At 48.8% G+C, this 19,292-nt stretch overlaps 7 protein-coding genes across 7 annotated transcripts; 4 read left to right on the top strand and 3 right to left on the bottom strand.

The window, feature by feature from the left end:
• Nucleotides 1–2,571: 2,571 nt before the first annotated feature.
• V8C40DRAFT_281301 (glycoside hydrolase family 3 protein) lies at nt 2,572–4,984 on the top strand (the record flags this gene model as incomplete). Its single annotated transcript, XM_083221579.1, has 1 exon — nt 2,572–4,984. The coding sequence occupies exon 1, from the start codon at nt 2,597–2,599 to the stop codon at nt 4,982–4,984; it is 2,388 nt and encodes a 795-aa protein (XP_083070601.1). The 5' UTR covers nt 2,572–2,596.
• A 1,429-nt stretch (nt 4,985–6,413) lies between these two features.
• On the top strand, nt 6,414–8,761 carry V8C40DRAFT_281299 (beta-glucosidase; the record flags this gene model as incomplete). Its single annotated transcript, XM_083221578.1, has 3 exons — nt 6,414–6,474; nt 6,547–8,280; nt 8,352–8,761. The coding sequence occupies 3 exons, from the start codon at nt 6,414–6,416 to the stop codon at nt 8,759–8,761; spliced, it is 2,205 nt and encodes a 734-aa protein (XP_083070600.1).
• A 78-nt stretch (nt 8,762–8,839) lies between these two features.
• Nucleotides 8,840–10,242, bottom strand: V8C40DRAFT_252028 (uncharacterized protein). Its single transcript, XM_083217297.1, has one exon. It carries the CDS (start codon nt 10,191–10,193, stop codon nt 9,051–9,053), a length of 1,143 nt encoding a protein of 380 aa, XP_083070599.1. The 5' UTR covers nt 10,194–10,242; the 3' UTR covers nt 8,840–9,050.
• Nucleotides 10,243–11,140: 898 nt separating this feature from the next.
• On the bottom strand, nt 11,141–12,360 carry V8C40DRAFT_252027 (Phosphoenolpyruvate/pyruvate domain-containing protein). Its single transcript, XM_083217296.1, has 3 exons — nt 11,937–12,360; nt 11,684–11,876; nt 11,141–11,624 (listed from the first exon to the last, which is right to left on the bottom strand). The coding sequence occupies exons 1-3, from the start codon at nt 12,306–12,308 to the stop codon at nt 11,287–11,289; spliced, it is 903 nt and encodes a 300-aa protein (XP_083070598.1). The 5' UTR covers nt 12,309–12,360; the 3' UTR covers nt 11,141–11,286.
• Nucleotides 12,361–13,544: 1,184 nt separating this feature from the next.
• On the bottom strand, nt 13,545–15,191 carry V8C40DRAFT_281297 (uncharacterized protein; the record flags this gene model as incomplete). Its single annotated transcript, XM_083221577.1, has 1 exon — nt 13,545–15,191. The coding sequence occupies one exon, from the start codon at nt 15,189–15,191 to the stop codon at nt 13,707–13,709; it is 1,485 nt and encodes a 494-aa protein (XP_083070597.1). The 3' UTR covers nt 13,545–13,706.
• Nucleotides 15,192–16,428: 1,237 nt separating this feature from the next.
• Nucleotides 16,429–17,610, top strand: V8C40DRAFT_281295 (zinc-binding alcohol dehydrogenase family protein; the record flags this gene model as incomplete). The annotated part of the gene is made up of 2 exons (XM_083221576.1): nt 16,429–16,839; nt 16,891–17,610. The coding sequence occupies exons 1-2, from the start codon at nt 16,501–16,503 to the stop codon at nt 17,608–17,610; spliced, it is 1,059 nt and encodes a 352-aa protein (XP_083070596.1). The 5' UTR covers nt 16,429–16,500.
• Nucleotides 17,611–18,042: 432 nt separating this feature from the next.
• Nucleotides 18,043–19,209, top strand: V8C40DRAFT_281292 (NAD(P)-binding protein; the record flags this gene model as incomplete). Its single annotated transcript, XM_083221575.1, has 4 exons — nt 18,043–18,084; nt 18,169–18,663; nt 18,726–19,061; nt 19,123–19,209. 4 exons carry the CDS (start codon nt 18,043–18,045, stop codon nt 19,207–19,209), a joined length of 960 nt encoding a protein of 319 aa, XP_083070595.1.
• Between the last annotated feature and the right edge of the window lie 83 nt (nt 19,210–19,292).

Here is a 19,292-nt window from a genome sequence, read left to right as displayed (position 1 = left end):
TCGTGGGTGAAGTTTCCGCGCATTCAACCACAATGCATCGAAGCTGTATCTGAATCATCGCCTTCAGGTTTAAATATTGACGCTCTACTCGGAAACATTCAGTCTAGAATTGTCTTTGTATATATGGCGATGATACTAGACGTTGGCATTTCATGAGAAATATGCAAGGAAGAAAACATGCAGACAAACCCAGACCGCCCCATCCAATATTGCATGGGACAACGCATCGCACAGCTCACCTAGGATAATATCTGCCTTGACTCAACATCACGCCAAACGCACATTCAGCCGGCTAATCCAGACAGTGTCAGCAGCTGAACTCATGGAACCCAAAAGAAAGCAGCCGTGCACCCCATGTCGACATACATGCGCAAAAGTACACAATACCCGTCTCCACGCGCCGACATCCTCGCACATAACGCACCCGCTACACGTTACACTAATGTACACTTTACCTGTGCCGGGCAAGGATTTTGAGGCCCAGACAAGATCTCGCCAACTTTAGGACCGACCGAAGCCGCAAATTTGCACCGGCTTGGCCAATCGGCGGAATGACGATGCGGGTTGCCAAACAAAAAGACTTGTCTCCACATCTTCCCCAAAAAGCCCCCCCAGGAACGCAATTCAGCCGGGCTCCAGATCTTGCACAGAAGAGGCAAGGCGTCGTGCAAATGCGGTTATTCGGCCCGGCGGGGAGCTCAAGCCACCGATCCGCGTCTTGATGTGGGTTTCCCACAAAAGAATCAGATGAATAATGAATATGGGGTGGAGAGAGGGCGGCAACGGCTGAGGCTCCCTTCTGTCCGTTCTCAGGCACGATTTGGAGAAAAAACAAGCCACAGAAACAAGCTACTGCAAATTACGGCTTTAGGAAAACAGGGGGGCGGAAAAATTATTGCTTTACCTTGTTTGGCTTGGCCTGCAAGAACAAAAACAATTTCATTATTAACCATGTAATTATCCCGGAGGCAAATCCTCCACAGACACGCAAGAAGGCGTGAAGAGGGGAACCTCGTTCATGGGCCTTTGCTTAACGACGGAAACATGGAGAAGTGTGGAGAAGTCTCTGGTGGTCTGTGAGGGTCTGGACAAGGCAAGGAGGGCCATGACAATTTCGCCTGGTCGCGTTGCTGCTCAGCGGCAAGTCATGTCGAAGAGAAGGATCTGGGATTCTACGGAAATGGGGACCGAGTGCTGACCGCAAGTAGGATTATTCCGCCTTGGTATAATAACATGTATTACTTTAGCCAGCGAATGAAAAAAGGGCTGGGGCAATTGCTTGACGTGCTTCGGGTACGGATACGGCGCAACATGGACGGACCAGGCCGTGTACTACATATGCATGCTTGTGATGCGTCCTTGTATTTCCGGATACTGCGGAACCGCTGGGAGCTTTGGAGTTGAAAGCTGAGCTACCCAAACTCCCCAACTTCCCTTCTCCGTGTTCTCAGCTACTTTCGCCTGAGATGATCGTCGTTTCTCATTCTCGGGAAGCTCTCAGCTGGCCGTTAAGGTAATGCAATAAGGGTGCATTGTATGAAACCATGACACGTTTTTCCCCACCCTTATAAAACTTTGAATCTATTTATGAATCGGCGACGACGGAGAAATACATGTGCTTTCAATGTTGTATCGTTAAAATACGACTTGATGAATCTACAGTCAAAAAGAGAGTTGTCACAAATTGTATTCGTGGAAAGATGAATCTGTAGTCCGATAGGATTCTGTTTACTGTGTATCATATCTTGGCATCACAGCATACACGTACATAGACTATTGAATCATGGTGTAGTTGGCCGGCAGCATCACCTCACTCGCAATTCGGTACAAAGAATTACCCCCTCGGTATTCTTGTTTTTTTTTACTGTTACTCCGCACTTTTGACCAGGCTCTGCTGGCAAGCAGACGGATACTCGCTTCGGGTCTCATGATAATCCTGGCCAGTTCCTCTCCGAATGGTAGTAATCTGCAGTTGCTTCTCCGCTTTTCTACTTAGCCGGCGACAACGAGATGGATTGTGCGTCCTGTCGGGAGTAATGGCTAAATAAAAGACAAAATGGGGAAAAAAGAAGAAAAAAAGAAAAAAGAAAACCAAAAGGTCCGGCTATTCATGTCGAGTCCGCGGTTGCTGCTGAAACTAATCGGCAACGAGCCGTGCAGCTGTCACTCATCATTGACTAAGATCAAGCTAATACCTAATAGCTCAGAATTGAGATTTCGATAAACAGAAAAAAAGCCCCCAAGCTCGGCCTGTCAATGACTGCCATCAACCGTCATTCGACTAGCGGCTGGCAAATGCATTTGCTGGTTGTTCAGGCTAAATGTCTTGAGATGCCGGTAAATCCTTGGTGGGGATAATTGGACTCTGTGGAGAGTCTTGATGCAGGTCGAACCACACCCATGAACTGGGGTTCCGTATGGGGTATGGGGTAATAAGCTGCAAGCAGAGAGATGCATGTGGGATGTAACATCGTCATAGCCATACCGCCCAGTTTAAATATCGGCCGTTCCTGAAGTTGAAAATGAAAAAGAAGAAGAGGTCAAGGAAGACAAGACCACGAGCCATTGAAGGACAGCAATTCCTCAGCTGGTCACAATGGTGAACAACGCAGCCCTCGTCGCCGCTCTGTCGGCTCTGCTGTCTCCAGCTCTGGCGCAGAACAATCAGACATATGCCAACTACTCTGCCCAGGGACAGCCCGATCTCTACCCTCAGACTCTTGCCACCCTCGAGCTCTCGTTCCCCGACTGCGATCATGGCCCCCTGAAGAACAACCTCGTCTGTGACTCTTCGGCCGGATACGTCGAGCGAGCCCAGGCCCTCATCTCGCTTTTCACCCTCGAGGAGCTGATTCTCAACACCCAGAACTCGGGTCCCGGCGTGCCTCGCCTGGGCCTTCCAAACTACCAAGTCTGGAACGAGGCTCTGCACGGCTTGGACCGCGCCAACTTTGCCACAAAGGGCGGCCAATACGAATGGGCAACTTCTTTCCCCATGCCCATCCTGTCAATGGCAGCCCTCAACCGCACCCTGATTCACCAGATTGCGGACATCATCTCGACCCAAGCTCGAGCATTTAACAACATTGGCCGCTACGGTCTTGATGTCTACGCCCCCAACATCAATGGCTTCCGCAGCCCTCTCTGGGGCCGTGGACAGGAGACTCCCGGTGAAGATGCCAACGTCCTGACCTCTGCCTACACCTACGAGTACATCACCGGTATGCAGGGCGGTGTAGACCCCGAGAATCTCAAGGTTGCCGCCACGGCCAAGCACTTTGCCGGCTACGATCTCGAGAACTACAACAACCAGTCTCGTCTGGGCTTCAACGCCATCATCACCCAGCAGGACCTCGCCGAGTACTACACTCCCCAGTTCCTCGCTGCCTCGCGCTACGCAAAGTCTCACAGCTTCATGTGCGCCTACAACTCCGTCAACGGCGTGCCCAGCTGCGCCAACAGCTTCTTCCTGCAGACCCTGCTGAGAGAGAGCTGGGGCTTCCCCGAATATGGCTACGTCTCGTCCGATTGCGATGCCGTCTACAACGTCTGGAACCCTCACGACTACGCCAGCAACCAGTCTTCCGCAGCTGCCAGCTCCCTGAGGGCCGGTACCGACATTGACTGCGGTCAGACATACCCATGGCACTTGAACGAGTCCTTTGTGGCTGGCGAGGTCTCCCGCGGCGAGATCGAGAAGTCCGTGACTCGTCTGTATGCCAACCTCGTCCAGCTCGGATACTTTGACAAGAAGAACGAGTACCGCTCGCTCGGCTGGAAGGACGTTGTCAAGACTGATGCTTGGAACATCTCTTATGAAGCCGCTGTTGAGGGTATTGTCCTGCTCAAGAACGACGGCACTCTGCCTCTGTCCAAGAAGGTCAAGAGCATTGCCCTGATTGGACCCTGGGCCAATGCCACCACCCAGATGCAGGGCAACTACTTTGGCACTCCTCCATACCTCATCAGCCCTCTTGAGGCTGCCAAGAAGGCTGGCTACAAGGTCAACTTTGCGCTCGGAACCGATATCGCCAGCACCAGCACCGCCGGCTTTGCCAAGGCTATTGCCGCCGCCGAGAAGTCTGATGCCATCATCTTCGCTGGTGGTATCGACAACACGGTTGAACAGGAGGGCGCTGACCGCACGGACATTGCTTGGCCGGGCAACCAGCTCGACCTCATCAAGTCGCTCAGCAAGCTCAAGAAGCCTCTCGTCGTCCTGCAGATGGGCGGTGGCCAGGTTGATTCATCTTCTCTTAAGAGCAACAAGAACGTCAACTCCCTTGTCTGGGGTGGATATCCCGGCCAGTCTGGAGGTGTCGCTCTCTTTGACATCTTGTCCGGCAAGCGTGCTCCCGCTGGTCGATTGGTCTCAACCCAGTACCCTGCCGACTACGTTCACAGCTTCCCCCAGAACGACATGAACCTCCGTCCTGATGGAAAGAAGAACCCCGGTCAGACTTACATCTGGTACACTGGCAAGCCTGTCTACCAGTTTGGTGACGGTATCTTCTACACCACCTTCAAGGAGAGCTTGTCTGGCAAGTCCAAGAGCCTCAAGTACAACGTTGCTGAAATCATTGCCGATGCTCACCCTGACTACACCTACAGTGAGCAGGTTCCAGTCTTTACCTTTACTGCCGACATTAAGAACTCGGGCAAGACTGAGTCTCCCTACTCGGCCATGCTCTTTGTCCGCACTTCCAACGCTGGCCCTGCCCCTTACCCCAACAAGTGGCTGGTTGGATTCGACAGACTTGCCGATATCAAGCCTGGTCACTCCTCCACGCTCAGCATCCCCATCCCCATCAGCGCTCTTGCCCGTACCGACTCTCTTGGAAACAAGATTGTCTACCCTGGCAAGTATGAGCTGGCTTTGAACACTGACGAGTCCGTCAAGTTGGAGTTTGAGCTTGTTGGCGAGGAGGTGATTCTCGAGCACTGGCCCCTGGACCAGCAGCAGATTCAGGATGCTACTCCATAGATGTATGATTTTGTTATGATGGGATAGTAGTAATAATGAATGAAAAGAGTCGTATTTTATGTTTTACGAAAGAGATTGTCCATTTGCGCCTGTGAGTTTTGGCTAAGATGCTGTACAATTTGCCAATTGAACATGACGCCTATGACTGCCGGAGCTTTGGTGTCACCATCTCGGCTGTGGCTGTTCTCGATGTAAATACCCATATAAATTGTGCTAACGGTTATTGGATACAAGCCACAAGGGTAGACAAGAAGCTTATGTGCTCAAGTCCCACCTGATAGACCGGACCCGTGTGGTGAAGTCCTGGTGAATTTGCAACCTTGATCATGCCATAAGCTCCTTGGCGGATCGTCATTGAAGAGAAGAGCTGATTCGCCGCCAGTTTATGCTGATGACGGCTCATTATGCCAACTGAGAGTTATTCATGCTAATCACGGAATTTGCTAGCTCGTCAATTTTACCCATACTCACACAGACGGCTATTCACGCGCTTACAACCCTAGGGCTCACTGCAATTGGCCAATCCATAGGCAGCAAAGTTATACAGCGATGATCATCTGCGAGTCTCGTTATTGACACTTTGGAAGAATCCAAGCCAAGGACCTCGGCTGGCTTTACCCCAACATATTGTGTGCCTGTCACTTGGGGTCGCGTTTTAGAGTAGCAGATCACCTTCTTGTTCGGTCATGGCGTCCATCTCATGACAAGAACACTTGCCTTTTGCAGTTTCCCCGGAATCGTGTCATGCAATTTGTATTGTCAAATTCTCAATCGATGCTCAAAGGCTATTTTATTCATGTCGCTGAGAATTCTGAGCAATGGAGGCGCCAAAGTGAATATCGACGCGGACAGCATAAAACAGCGTCGCTCTCCAGCCACATCAGTACCGCGTGTACTGTACCTTGATAACGGGATCGAATTTTGAATCCATTGCCTCAGAAGGTAATGGACAAAGCAGATGGCGGCATTTGGTTTGCAAAAAGTAAATCGGACATGTTCACATGCCCCAGATCCCAGAGAACCCTCGCCCATCGCGGCCTTGTCCCGGCCAAGAAAACATGTAACCTTCCGTAGTAGCCACAAGATGTAGCCTATTGTGGTATCGTGGTAGAAACAAAATCCGCACTAATGCGTGCTTGTGGAAAAAATGACTGTAGACTCCAACGTTCCCCTACTTGTATATCTCCGTGTGGGTGGTATTGCAACGATTGAGTTTGCCCGCAATCTTGCCGAGCCCATGGAAATCTCTGTAACGTTATCAGACTCATTGAAACCTTGGACAAGGGCTTGGAGCTGGGTTTAAACAGTTTTGAGAGAGTTACCTAACGCCACTATGAAAACACGTATAAATGGTCGGCATGCGGCTGCTCTTCTGGCCCTTGTGTCTTGAGTCTCTTGGGATCATCTCCATTTGTAGATTCTTACCAAAATGCGTTACACATCTGCAGCAGCACTGGCAATTGCCGCTGCACCCTTTGTGAGGGCCGACAGTAAGTATCCCAAAACTCTATAAAGAGGTGCCGGTATTCGGTCAAAGTATGATACTGAAAAGTGGACAATAGGCAAAGTTGTACCCCCTGCAGGTACTCCTTGGGGTGTTGCATACGGCAAGGCACAGACAGCACTGGCAAAACTCACCCTTCAAGACAAGGTCGGCATCGTGTCTGGCGTTGGCTGGAACCAGGGGCCCTGCGTTGGAAACACGTCTCCAGTCTCAAAGATTGGCTATCCTTCGCTATGTCTTCAAGATGGACCCCTCGGTGTTCGGTTCTCATCAGGCAGCACGGCCTTTACACCAGGTGTCCAGGCCGCCTCAACATGGGATTTGAACCTAATCCGTGAGCGTGGACAATTCATCGGACAAGAAGTTAGGGATACGGGAATTCACGTCACTCTCGGCCCCGTAGCTGGACCTCTAGGAAAGACGCCTCAGGGAGGTCGCAACTGGGAAGGCTTCAGTGTTGATCCGTATCTCACGGGATTAGCCATGGCCCAGACAATTAACGGCATTCAGTCCGTGGGAGTGCAAGCCACAGCCAAGCACTATATCCTTAATGAACAAGAACGCAACAGAGAGACAATGTCGAGCAATGCCGATGATCGAACTCTTCACGAGCTTTATGCTTGGCCCTTTGCCGACGCTGTCCAGGCAAACGTCGCCTCTGTCATGTGCTCTTACAACAAAATCAACACAACTTGGGCGTGTGAAGATAAGAACACGCTGCAAACTCTACTCAAAGATCAGCTGGGATTCCCGGGATATGTCATGACAGACTGGAACGCCCAACACTCGACGGTGCAGGCCGCCACTGCTGGGCTCGACATGTCAATGCCCGGCACTGACTTTAACGGCAACAACAGGCTATGGGGCCCGGCTCTCACTAATGCAGTCAACAGCAACCAGGTGCCCTCGAGCAGAGTCGATGATATGGTGACGCGGATCCTCGCTGCGTGGTATCTTACAGGCCAAGATGCGGCAGGCTATCCGTCGTTGAGCCTCAGCAGGAATGTTCAAGGAACTCACAAAACCAACGTGAGATCAATTGCTAGAGACGGCATTGTCCTCCTCAAAAACGACGGCAACATCCTGCCGCTGAAGAAGCCCGCGAGCATTGCTGTCATCGGGTCTGCCGCTATTATTGGTGCTCACGCCAGCAATTCAGGCTCATGCGGTGACAAGGGCTGTGATAATGGCGCCTTGGGCATGGGCTGGGGCTCTGGTGCCGTCAACTACCCATACTTTGTAGCGCCATACGATGCCATCAACACTAGAGCTACCTCACAAGGTACCAAGGTTACCTTGAGTAACACGGACAACACATCTTCAGGAGCATCTGCAGCAAGCGGAAAGGATGTCGCCATTGTCTTCATCACTGCCGACTCGGGCGAAGGCTACATCACCGTGGAGGGTAACGCTGGTGACCGCAATGACTTGAACGCCTGGCACAATGGAAATGCCCTGGTTCAAGCAGTTGCAGGTTCCAACCAAAATGTCATTGTTGTCGTTCACTCCGTAGGTGCCATCATCCTAGAGCAGATTATTGCTTTGCCCCAGGTCAAAGCCATCGTCTGGGCAGGTCTCCCGTCGCAGGAGAGCGGCAATGCCCTTGTCGATGTGCTGTGGGGAGATGTCAGCCCATCTGGCAAGCTTGTGTACACCATTGCAAAGAGTCCAAACGACTACAACACACGTATTACTTCCGGTGACGACAGCTTCAGCGAAGGGCTTTTTATCGACTACAAGCATTTTGACGATGCGGGCATTACGCCTCGGTACGAGTTTGGCTTTGGACTGTGTAAGTTTGCCGTTATTCCTGACTCATGACATTTTAGAGCCGACCAGCTGACTAGATTAACTCAATTACAGCTTATACCAAGTTCAACTACTCTCGCCTCTCCGTCTTGTCCACTGCAAAGTCTGGTCCCGCGACCGGAGCAGTGGTACCTGGAGGCCCAAGTGACTTGTTCCAGAATATCGCAACCATCACCGTCGACATTACGAATTCCGGTGCAGTGACTGGAGCTGAAGTCGCTCAGCTGTATCTCACTTACCCGTCTTCAGCGCCCAGAACGCCTCCTAAGCAGCTGCGTGGGTTTGCAAAGCTGAGTCTCACGGCAGGCCAGACTAGCACAGCGACGTTCAATATTAGAAGACGAGACCTCAGCTACTGGGATACGAGCTCGCAGAAGTGGGTGGTGCCGTCGGGATCGTTTGGCATCAGCGTGGGAGCAAGCAGCAGGGATATCCGGCTGACGGGCAGTCTGTCGGTATCATGAGGGTGAAGACGGTCAGCGAGGCATCTCTACTGTAGTAGCCAATACTGTGTATATATAGTGAGAATAAAATTTTCGCGTGTGAGAAAAGTAATTTTAAAATATCACTGTAATCATAGGCGATTCGCAATATGCATGAGAGCTGAGAGACGCTTCGTTCATTTGACTCAGGTGAGTTTGTAAGTCTCACTTTTATAGCTACCAATAACCCAGGATATCATTTCTACCATACATAAACGATCACTCTAAAGACCGCAATAAATCAAAAAAGCAAAGATGGCAAGTCAATCAGTTAAACCACCTTTTGTACCGAATACGCCGGCGGCAACTCTCCGCTCTCACCATTGAGCGTCCTCTCAAACGCCGGCGGCAACTCTCCGCTCTCGCCATTGAGCGTCCTCTCAAACGCCATCTCCCTCGCCATCTGGAGCGCCGCTCGCGCATCTTTCAGGTGTCTCTCCCACTCCTTCACCGCAGCCTCCGCGCTCTGATGCCTCTCCCGCGCTCTTTGAATCTCCAGCTTGAGCACATTAGCGCAGCGCTCCACCTCGGCATTCGACCTCTTGATCTTGTCGTGGAAATCCATGTCTGAGAAGATGTTGTCAAATAGCACATCGCCGACTAAGTTGCCGTGAGAGATTTTTACAGGGGGCAGGTCCTTGATTGCGGGATCCATCCGCTGTGCGTTCATCGTGTCCATCCGGGCCTGGGAGAGTTGCACCTCGGCCTGAGAGAGTGCATTTCGCTCCATCACGTCCGCCATGGTGCCGCCGCCAAACATGTCGAAACGAGACGCCGATAGCGCATCTTGCATGGCTTTTAAGGCATTGCCCATGCGCTGTTTCGCCTGCTCTAGCATCTTGATGGCTTGGATCTGGCTCTCTGCACGCATGCGGGCCTCCTGGTAGTTCACTTGCGCAGATGTACAGGCCTGCTCCCGCTCGTCCTCTTCGGGGAACTGCGGCGTGGGCCCCGAAAAGATGTCGTTGTAGAGGCTATCGAGCTCTTGCTGTGCAGTCTTGTGCCGCTGGACGACTGTTTCAAGTTCTGCTGACGCTTGTCGCGCCTGGGCGAGCGCCGACTCGATGTTCTTCTTCACTTCCGTCTCTTTATGCTCTTCTTGTAACACGTCAAAATATTCGCGTTCTTCCTTGGCGGCGCGAGCCTCGAACTTGTCTTTTTTGCCACCAATCTTGTACACAAAGCGCCGGACGACGCTGTCACGGTAGTTCTCATGCTCTCTTAGCTCGACTGCGTGTTTGCCTTTTAGAGTCGCGAGTTTGGCTGCATTCTTTTTTGCCTGACTTTCCAGGGAGGCGATGTACTTTGTCTGGTTCTCAAGGTCGGGAATGCCGTGGTCTGTTACGGACAAGACGCCGAGTAGTTCATGGTTGCGAGTTGCGGCAGAGCGAATCTTGTCTTCAATTGAAGTCATGGTGGTGATACTGTTGTTGATGATGATTGTGTTTCAGTGTCTCCGCTCTCTTGCAGTTACTTGAGGTTTGTGAAACTTTACGCTGCTTCTTATACTCTTCTCGAATCTGCCTCATACGGCTAATCAGGTTCATTGTTGGCTGGTTGCCTCCTTGCGCCTCAACTTCTGCCAGCAGCGCCACGCTCTAATACGCTCAAACAAGGCGATCAAGCGTTAATGGTTGGGTCCGTTTGTTCTTGGCGCTGCGCCTCACAACCATGTTCCACTCGCTTAAAACAAGCTCCCGCTAGAATGCGTATCCGAGTTGGCGATCGGATCTGGCTCTGCAGAATTCCAAATAAGCTTAACATGCAATACCAGCGCAACTATTTTGAACTGACCGTATCAGCCAGAGACTAACATGCATCATTCTGTCACACACAGCTGTAGTTAAGAATCATCTCCAAAAATGAATCACAGCCTTATTTCCCAGTTTTTGATCCGATGAGGTTGAGACCGACAATGCCTAAAGAGGCAATTTCCGAGTATGGGTTGCATTGGGCTGTGGAGACTAAGGTTGATTGCCTGAAGTTGAGGTCATTCGCAAGTTCGCCTTGCCGATGATGCCCATGTTGACCGTGTAAATTGAGTGTAATATTTGCATTGATACAAGGCTTAGTTGTAGGTACTTTAAAATTAAGAGCAGGGCTTTAGGATCCGCAGATGGATTACATGTAGTCAGGGATTACCCTATAGTCAAAAAGATAAAAGAAGCAGAATGTAGAATTGAAGAGACAAATTAAATTCCACGTGCGATCTCTAAGGAGCTAAAAGGCGGAAGATAAGCAGTCGATACTCAAAATGATAAGATCATATATGGTATTCCTGGGATCAACAGAATTTGTCTTCAGTTTGTCGCAGCGTCGGACATCGGGTCCTAGCCTTGTTTAAACACGATACTATTAATGCCGCAGCATTTTGTAGTCTAAATTATGCTACAAATATTGGATGAGGAAGCAATGATCCGTTCTGATTTGTGTCGCTATTTACTCTAACGTCTATAATCGACATGCGCCCTCGAACCCTCGCCATCCAAAACACAGCGAGATGAAATCTAAACTTGACCAATAGCTTCCTTTGCCTTTTGTAGATCTGCTGCAACCGCCGCCAAATGCAGCACGTCCGCCGAACATGTGATGAATGACATTCGCTTTGCTGCCTCTTTGATCGCCTCGGGGCCTCCGAATGGAGGTTCGACAAAAGCAAAGCCTCCATATGGCTTGTCGTGCTTGTCAAGAATGGAAAAGAACTTTTCTTTCGCCTCGAGCCACTCCGGCTCCTGGCCGGCCATGTTGCCAGAGAGGTTCATGCTCACACGAGCATCTAGAGCACCGAGCCAGACTATATCGATATCGGGGACTTCGGTGAGAATTGCGTCGAGGTTGTTGATACCTAGGGTAGTTGTTAGTATTCTGTCAAAGACAAACACAAAGTGATAGTCAAGAATATACCTTCCAGACTCTCAATTTGAATCATAATTGCTGCCTGGTCATTGAGGTTCTGGTGGATATCGCGAGTGGCGTCAAATGCTTGGTCCGTAATTCCAGGGATCAGACGGAACGGAGGAGCCGATCGAGTGCCTCTCTGCTTGGAACCAAACTTGGCTGCTGACACAACATGCTTGGCTTGTTCTACGGTATCGACCTTGATGATTGATGATACCGTTTAGTATCTGAAAATAGGTTTGTGGATGGTTACACATACCTGGGGCACAACAATACTGGCACCAGCATCCAGAGCATATCCAATAGCAGCGTGATCATGGCCAGGCACTCGGACAAATGGAATCGTGGCGCCCTGGCTCATAAAGATTGCCTCGTGTACCATGCTTGTCATTGTCTCAACATTACAGGAGCTGTGTTCCCAATCGATCCAGACGGCGTCATAGTTCATTGGTGCTAGGAATCGAGTAATAGGCAGAGAGCTGAGTCCTGCATAGTAGCAGAGGAGAGGTCGGATCTTCTTCTGGTGGGCATCTCGAATGGCATCGCGAGCTCGATGAGGTTGGAAGAGGGAGGGGGCGGCATAGGCCTGCATGCCTTGGGAGGAGGTGGTGGAAGTAGCCGTAGCAGCCATTGGAGAATTTTAGATAATTGCCGAGTCAGTAATGAGCTGAGGAGTAGTGATGGGGCTAAGGTAGGCAGCCAAGAGGACTCGGGAGTTGAGAGCTTTTAAATCCAAGAATCTGCTCCATATCATGCCCTGAATATGCTCGACCTCTTGAGCGAGCTTTGAGAAAAGTGGGAAGAATCCTTCGTTACCAGAATAGCAACATATTGATAGTGGCTCCAATTCAACCCTTCTGTATCCAACTGTTGACTCATGTAGTCCGGTTTATCGCCATTATCGCCATTCTTAACAAACGAAGGTCATCACATACGACAAATACGCATCCGCACCCTTGACTGGTGAGCGGACTTCATACGCCTCTCAAGATATAAGCCAATCAGCGACGGCCTTCCTGCGAATGGAACACTAAAAGAGATGCACGTCGATCGGACATAGGAAAAATGCTGACGTATTCCCGCGCTGAGCGAGAACGATTGCCTCGAAGGATTCGCCCTATTTGATCCTAAGCTTTGAGTTCCTTCGACCTTTTTGTTCATCTGACGTCAGATTTTAATTTGTTTTCATTCATACCATTGTAGAGCTTTCAAATCTTGATTGTGTGGGAAGCTATCACGAAACATGACACCTTGATGCATCAACCGAGATAACAAAGTCTATCGCAATAGGCTTAATCTTGATAATGTGTCTTGATTTACTTATTCTACATATTATTTTGCCATTTTTACCAGTCCGTTCGTTTCAGGTGCTACTGGATGGTATCATATCTGCATGAATATCTGCAAGAGTTTGTCGCATCCGATATCAGCGCTGTCACTTATCGCATCCAAATGGATTGTTCATGACGTTAAAATCTGAGCGGTGAATTGAGTGTTGCCTGCAACGGAAAGCTATCCCGAGCGGTGTGGAGTTAAGATTCCTTACGGTTTTCGCAGCCCTATGAGATTGTTATGATCCCTGTCAAGCCTCATAACCGAGCTCCTGGTGCGCTCTGTGGAGGGAGCTATTCGCTGGCGCCGCATCTGTAGTCTGAATGTAGCCTTATGCACCGCTAGCTAGAGCATTAGTTAGCCAGATGAGCTCTAGACCTTCAGTTAGCTAGACACTGCCTCATCCTTCACACGCTTAATGACACAGTGATTTGGATATCGTACCAATGATAATCTAGCATGTGATTATACCGCTCCTTCAATGTGGATAAAAAGGCCGGTTCCCCTCATCTCTGATGATGGCGAAGGATTGCGGAGATTGTAGAGTTTTTTAATCCATTTGACATAATACTAATCTAGAATACATATTACTGATACAAAAATTCCAATCGACCATCACAGACTGTCAGCATGATTATCCATATCCAACTAAAGTCCAACATGTCCGACTCCCTCTTAATATCCATCATTCGCATCTCTAAGATTGATATACCGTTCCATCATCGGGCATCTCGCCCGTCAGTATATAGTTGTTCACCATCTTGGCCAATTCTCCAGGCGTATCATAGGTGATATGCCCAGTCCAATTCTTGAATACGAGCGTTGCCTTCGGCATAATTGAACGTAGGTTGATCGCGTTCTGAGCGCTGGTTATAGGATCCAAGAATGAGCTGATCATCAATACTGGATGTAGTTTGTTGATATAATCGGGAATTATTGGCTGGTTGCTAAATAGTACCCCCTCCTTTGGTAAAGGCCATGAAATGCATCTGGAAAAGAAACTGTAGCTCTGAGAGTATCCCCGCGTGAGCGGTGATAACATTCTCAACGTACGCTGAGCGGCTTGGAGCTCAAGATAATCGTTGGCGTGTTGCCAATCCAGACAGCCAGTAGCAAGTGTAGCCCATGTTCCCGAAGGATCGGTATCGTTTGTAAACCAGGGCATCGAAAAGGCAGACGCATCGCCTTGGGATGCTGCCAAGAGGTTGGTAGCTAAGGAACCCCATCCGGGCTGCCCTGGTCCCAGATCTCGTTGTAAAGCCGTCATCATCTCTTCCAGGCTGACGTCAGATCGACATGCTCCTTCGCCAGTCTGTTTGCACTTTGGTGCTGGGATTGGCGCGGCTTCGAACTTGTCAGCTAGCTGCTTGAAGAAATCCTCAACATCGTTCTGATCATGTAGTGCACAAGACGCATCCTCTTGACACCACTTGAAGAAATGCCTGAGCGTCATTTCGAAAGAAGCGGATTCTGCTTGCATGACTGCCATTGGATCATGTGTATGATCTACAATCCCGTCCAACACAATCCGGCCGGCATAAGGGAGAGCCCTTTCCAAGTTGGTGATGCCAATATGCGACCCGTAAGAATTACCAATCAAGTGTATCTCCTGCTCAATGTTGAACCACATGTTATATCGTATGCTGTCCATGTCCAGGGAAATCGACCGGGTGTCCATATTGTCAAATAATCGGCCCGTCATCTTTTTGCAGGCTTCTCCAACCTCCATCCAATGGTAATACATTTCAACGAATTCCACCTCGTCCTTGACCATCGAGGGCGCTCGGCGATTCCATAGAGTTGCGTTGCATTTTATTGGTGGACTCTGTCCTGAGCCTCGAGGGTCCATGCCTACTATATCGTACTTTTCGAGGAGTTCGTGCACATGATGCGATGGGTCATCAAGATATTGCTTTAGAAGGTTGATTCCGGATCGTTTAGGCCCACTGGGAAGAAATACAGCAGCCTTGGGCTTCTTCAATTTTGAGCGGATGCGCATCACTGCGACTTTCGTAAACATGCCAAAATTTCTGTTATAGTCGAGGATATCGCTGTGCATAGCACATTGTGTGTTTTCCCGAGGAGGGACACATTCTTCCCACCAGAGCGCTCGATTTTGGGCAAAGACTGGAAGTGCCGCGCCCAGCAGAAGCACTATGAATCCAAGTGTTGATGGTAGCATGATCGCTTTTGTCGATACTGAGGCGTGGGTTGACGATGGGTTAAGTGATCGCTCGAATTCCAAAATATTATACGAGCGAATATGTTGCAGTATTTGTTGTGAAAAGGTATGGTAGAAAGGAAGATGCTTCTCGAAGAAGGGAAACAACAAAAAGAGTGATGGGTGGCTGCGGAGGAAGAATGTGGGAAAAGTGGCCAAGATCTCATCCACCAGTCAAGGTTCTATCTAGTAACTCAAATATGTACAACTAGGTTTCACTGTAATTTTCACTAACAAGGCAAAGGCATAAGAAACGTAGATAACGATATATGGTTTGGGCGGCGCGCACTTACATGCAAAAGTATATGTAAATGATGCTGAACTATGGCTATTTGCGCCTTTGCATGCTGAAAGTTGCTTTTGCCTATCAAACGCCTTTTTACTTTTGCGGCTTGAACATGCTTCCTAGTATATGGACAGCTATTCTTTGGTACAAGATTCATGGCATTGTACCATCTGCAAGCTGAAAAGCAATCTGGATGGCGTACACTTTTGCTCTTGCTTTTCACCAATTTTCGCCACTTCATTTTAACAAACAGTACCGCCGGATCTAAAATCAGTAGTCTTGGAATTTGGAAAGATGTATCCAGTTAGTGTGTACAATAAGGAAATATTATGAGGAGTTCCATGAATAGGCACGGCTCTGTAGCCAAATCAGCATATTGAACAATTCTCGACATAGGGATGGTAGAGAATAAATAGCGTTCACATAAATAGCGTTCACACAACGGCAAAGTCATGGAATCAGTTGTAAACGTACAAATACTCCTGCGACATGTGATCAGCCGCCGCGAAATTGAGATGCGAGCTGGCCTACCAACGGTCATGAACGGCCGCCGGCGGCCGCCTCATCAGTTACCACGATGTAGTAAGTCATCACCACAAAACGGGTATTCCCCGCCAGACGGGTCGGTATACACTTTGGTGAAGGCTGTTCCAACATTAAAAATGCTTAACAAACGCATTCTATGATCAAAATAGTATAGAGATTTCTCGGAGTTAACCTAACTCCAGGCTTACTGATGTCTGCACATGCTTGTTTATAACTTAAAGTGCTATTCCAGCAAATTTCCCCGCCCCTATTGGTCAGGCTTGTTGAAATCTTGGTCAGCACCATCTACAATGTGTTTGACCTTACTTCTATCGCAGAAATTATTATTTATAACAGCTATTAGCTAGATCGACTCATTCTAAGGAAGCAGAATCACAATTCACCTGCAACCATTTGACAGCATATTATTTCGTGAAGTTATTATGCTCTACTGACACAATGAAAGAGGCCACGGTTAATCCAGACTTGTCCGTCACTATTCATGACAATGTGTCGTTACCTCGTCCATCAGCAACTCAAGTATTAATTAGGATTGTATGCTCTGGCTTTAACCCCAAGGATTGGAAGGAACCATACTTTCATAAAATTGCAAGTAACTCTGGAGACGATATGGCTGGCTACGTGGAAAGTGTTGGTGAAGACGTGGTCGGCGTTCAAGTCGGTGATAAAGTAGCTGCTTTTCACACCATGCGGACTTTGGGTGGCTCTTTTGCGGAATTCGGACTTGCGGAGAGCAGCACTACTTTCTTGTTGCCGAAACATCTGTCATTCGAGGAAGTGAGTTTGTGTCTGATGCATTTGATACTTGCTGTGTATTAACAACTTCAGGCTTCAACAATCCCTCTCTGCGCCTACACCGCCGCTGTAGCTTTATTTGCTCGACTTAAACTTCCTATGCCATGGGCTCCCCCAAATAAACCGACACCTCTCATTATATATGGAGCATCATCAGCCGTGGGTGCATTTGCTATTAAGTTGGCGCGGCATGCTGGTATTTATCCAATCATAGCTGTGGCTGGGTCGGGCCATGCATATGTAGAAACGCTGCTTGATAAATCTCGAGGTGATTCTATTGTCGATTATCGAAATGGCAACATCCATGAAGACATTCGACAAGCCTTGGATGCTGCTGGTACGCACGACGTTTACCACGCCATAGATGCGATATGCGAGAATGATAGTCACCTCGTTGTTTCCCGTGCCCTGTCAACCGGAGGAAACATCGCACTTATAAACCCAGGGCTGGATTATTCCGACATACGAAACGATGTTAATAAAGGCATTATTTATGTCGGAGTTGTCAACGGAAATGTTGAGGACGATAAGCGGCTTGCAGGGATAGAGAAAAGAGACCCTATCCCACACCGACGCGATTTCAGCTTGGTCTGGTCAACTCTCTTCAGCCGTGGACTCTATGATGGCTGGCTTACCGCCCACCCTTATGAGTTGGTGCCAGGTGGCTTGGAGGGAGTTTCAACAGCATTGAACAATCTGAAGGCTGGAAAGGCGAGTGCAAAAAAGTACGTTGTGAGGATCGCCGAAAATTGAATGGTCCATTCCTTTAGTCCCGTCGTTATATGCAAAAGAGTCACTTACTATGATGAGCCTATTGACTTCTCTTTGTCGGTTATGCATTTACTAGTCCTTTTAAAGAGGGCATTCGATTAATACTCCCTGCAAAATCGGGCAATTCGTCTGATTGATGCGGAATCTCCGACCACAACTGCTGTCAGAATCATGATACTCAGGCGGAACACCCGAGCAGCCAAATACCACGCAACATTTCGACACGAGAATCGTATTCATTAATAACGGAATTTCCGGAAGAATTAAAGCACACAGTCCCGGTCATTCAGTAGCTTGTGTAAATCCGATGGCAAGCAAGTATATAAAGAAGCTCCAATCTTACAGATGCAGTCTTAAAGGAACAAAGACGCATTTATTCAGCAAAGCAATAACTGTACCACAGAAGATTACATCATGACAAAACTGATTGTCATTCTGGGAATAACTGGCACGCAGGTGAGTCATACACACCAAAATATTGAGAACAAAGACTGACAGAGCCCGCAGGGGGCCTCTGTTGCAGACGTATTCCTTCAAGAGCCAGACTGGAAACTGCGAGGAGTTACCCGAGACGCATCTAGAGTTTCTAGTACATATTGGAAGCAAAAGGGTGTTGAGATAGTAGAAGCAAACCTCGATAAACAAGAGTCCCTCGAGGCCGCATTCAAAGGCGCCCATGCCATATTCGGGAACATCGACTCTATTGGACCAATGTTTGATCCGTACAATTACGGCAAACTTCGTCCGGGCCAAACCATCAACGAGTTCTGCTACGAGTTAGAGGTTAAACGGGGCAAAAACATGGCTAATGCGGCTGCTGGTGTGGACACACTTGAGAGATTCGTTTTCTCGAGTCTCCCTAGCATCAAAGCGGTCACCAATGGAAAGTATCCCCATGCGTATCATTTCGAGGCCAAAGCAGCAATCATGGCTCATATCAAATCTCTTCCGAACTTGGCTACTAAAGCTTCTGAGGTCCAGCTTGGCGAATTTGCCACGAATTGGAAGTCTTGGAGATCAAGACGACCGGTCAAGGTATGTACCTATCCCCAGACATCATCTACCTCAGCGTAGCTCTAATATTAATATTTTAAAAGCAAGAAGATGGCTCTTATGCATTTCTTGTACTGGGAGATAGGGACGTACCGATGCCCATTACTGTTCAGAGAAAGGACACTGGGTATTTCGTCCGAGCTCTCGTTTTGATGCCTCCTGGCAAAGTCCTCTTGGGCTATGGAAGTTTCATGAGCCACGCAGACTTTAATCGCGTATGGACTAAGATATTGGGAGTTTCGGACGGTGGTGTGAAGCATATTACCATTGAAGAATTCATCAACTTTGAAGGACCACCACTTGGCATAGAGCTTGCAGAGGCAGTGGCAGGACTAATGCAGTTCGACATGGACACTCCGGGCTTTATGCACCCCCATGAGGTGATATGGAGATGACACTTTCAATTGTATGCATGATAAGCTAACCAGTCTATTAAAATAGGTTCCAAAAGAAATTGGATGTCCGACTACAAGCATCGAGGAGTACTTGAAGAGTGAAGATTTCTCGTCCATGATGGAAGTGCTCTAAGGTAATGATGGTGGAGTTGGGTGAGCCCAATGTCGCCAAACATTTTCAAGATAAGTAACTAAACCATGATTCTTTGTTTACTT

This window comes from Trichoderma camerunense, assembly GCF_050948025.1.
Source record: "Trichoderma camerunense strain CBS 138272 chromosome Unknown V8C40scaffold_15, whole genome shotgun sequence".
Taxonomy (NCBI): Eukaryota; Fungi; Ascomycota; class Sordariomycetes; order Hypocreales; family Hypocreaceae; genus Trichoderma; species Trichoderma camerunense.
This window is presented reverse-complemented; position numbering and strand designations above follow the sequence as displayed.

Bases quoted from the DNA above. Each gene is read 5' to 3' on its own strand.
- V8C40DRAFT_252028 (XM_083217297.1), bottom strand. From the start codon at position 10,193: ATGACTTCAATTGAAGACAAGATTCGCTCTGCCGCAACTCGCAACCAT.
- V8C40DRAFT_252027 (XM_083217296.1), bottom strand. From the start codon at position 12,308: ATGGCTGCTACGGCTACTTCCACCACCTCCTCCCAAGGCATGCAGGCC. The intron at 11,877-11,936 runs GTATGTGTAACC...TCAATCATCAAG, and splicing joins CCAGTATTGTTGTGCCCCAG to GTCGATACCGTAGAACAAGC. The intron at 11,625-11,683 runs GTATATTCTTGA...CAACTACCCTAG, and splicing joins TCAAATTGAGAGTCTGGAAG to GTATCAACAACCTCGACGCA.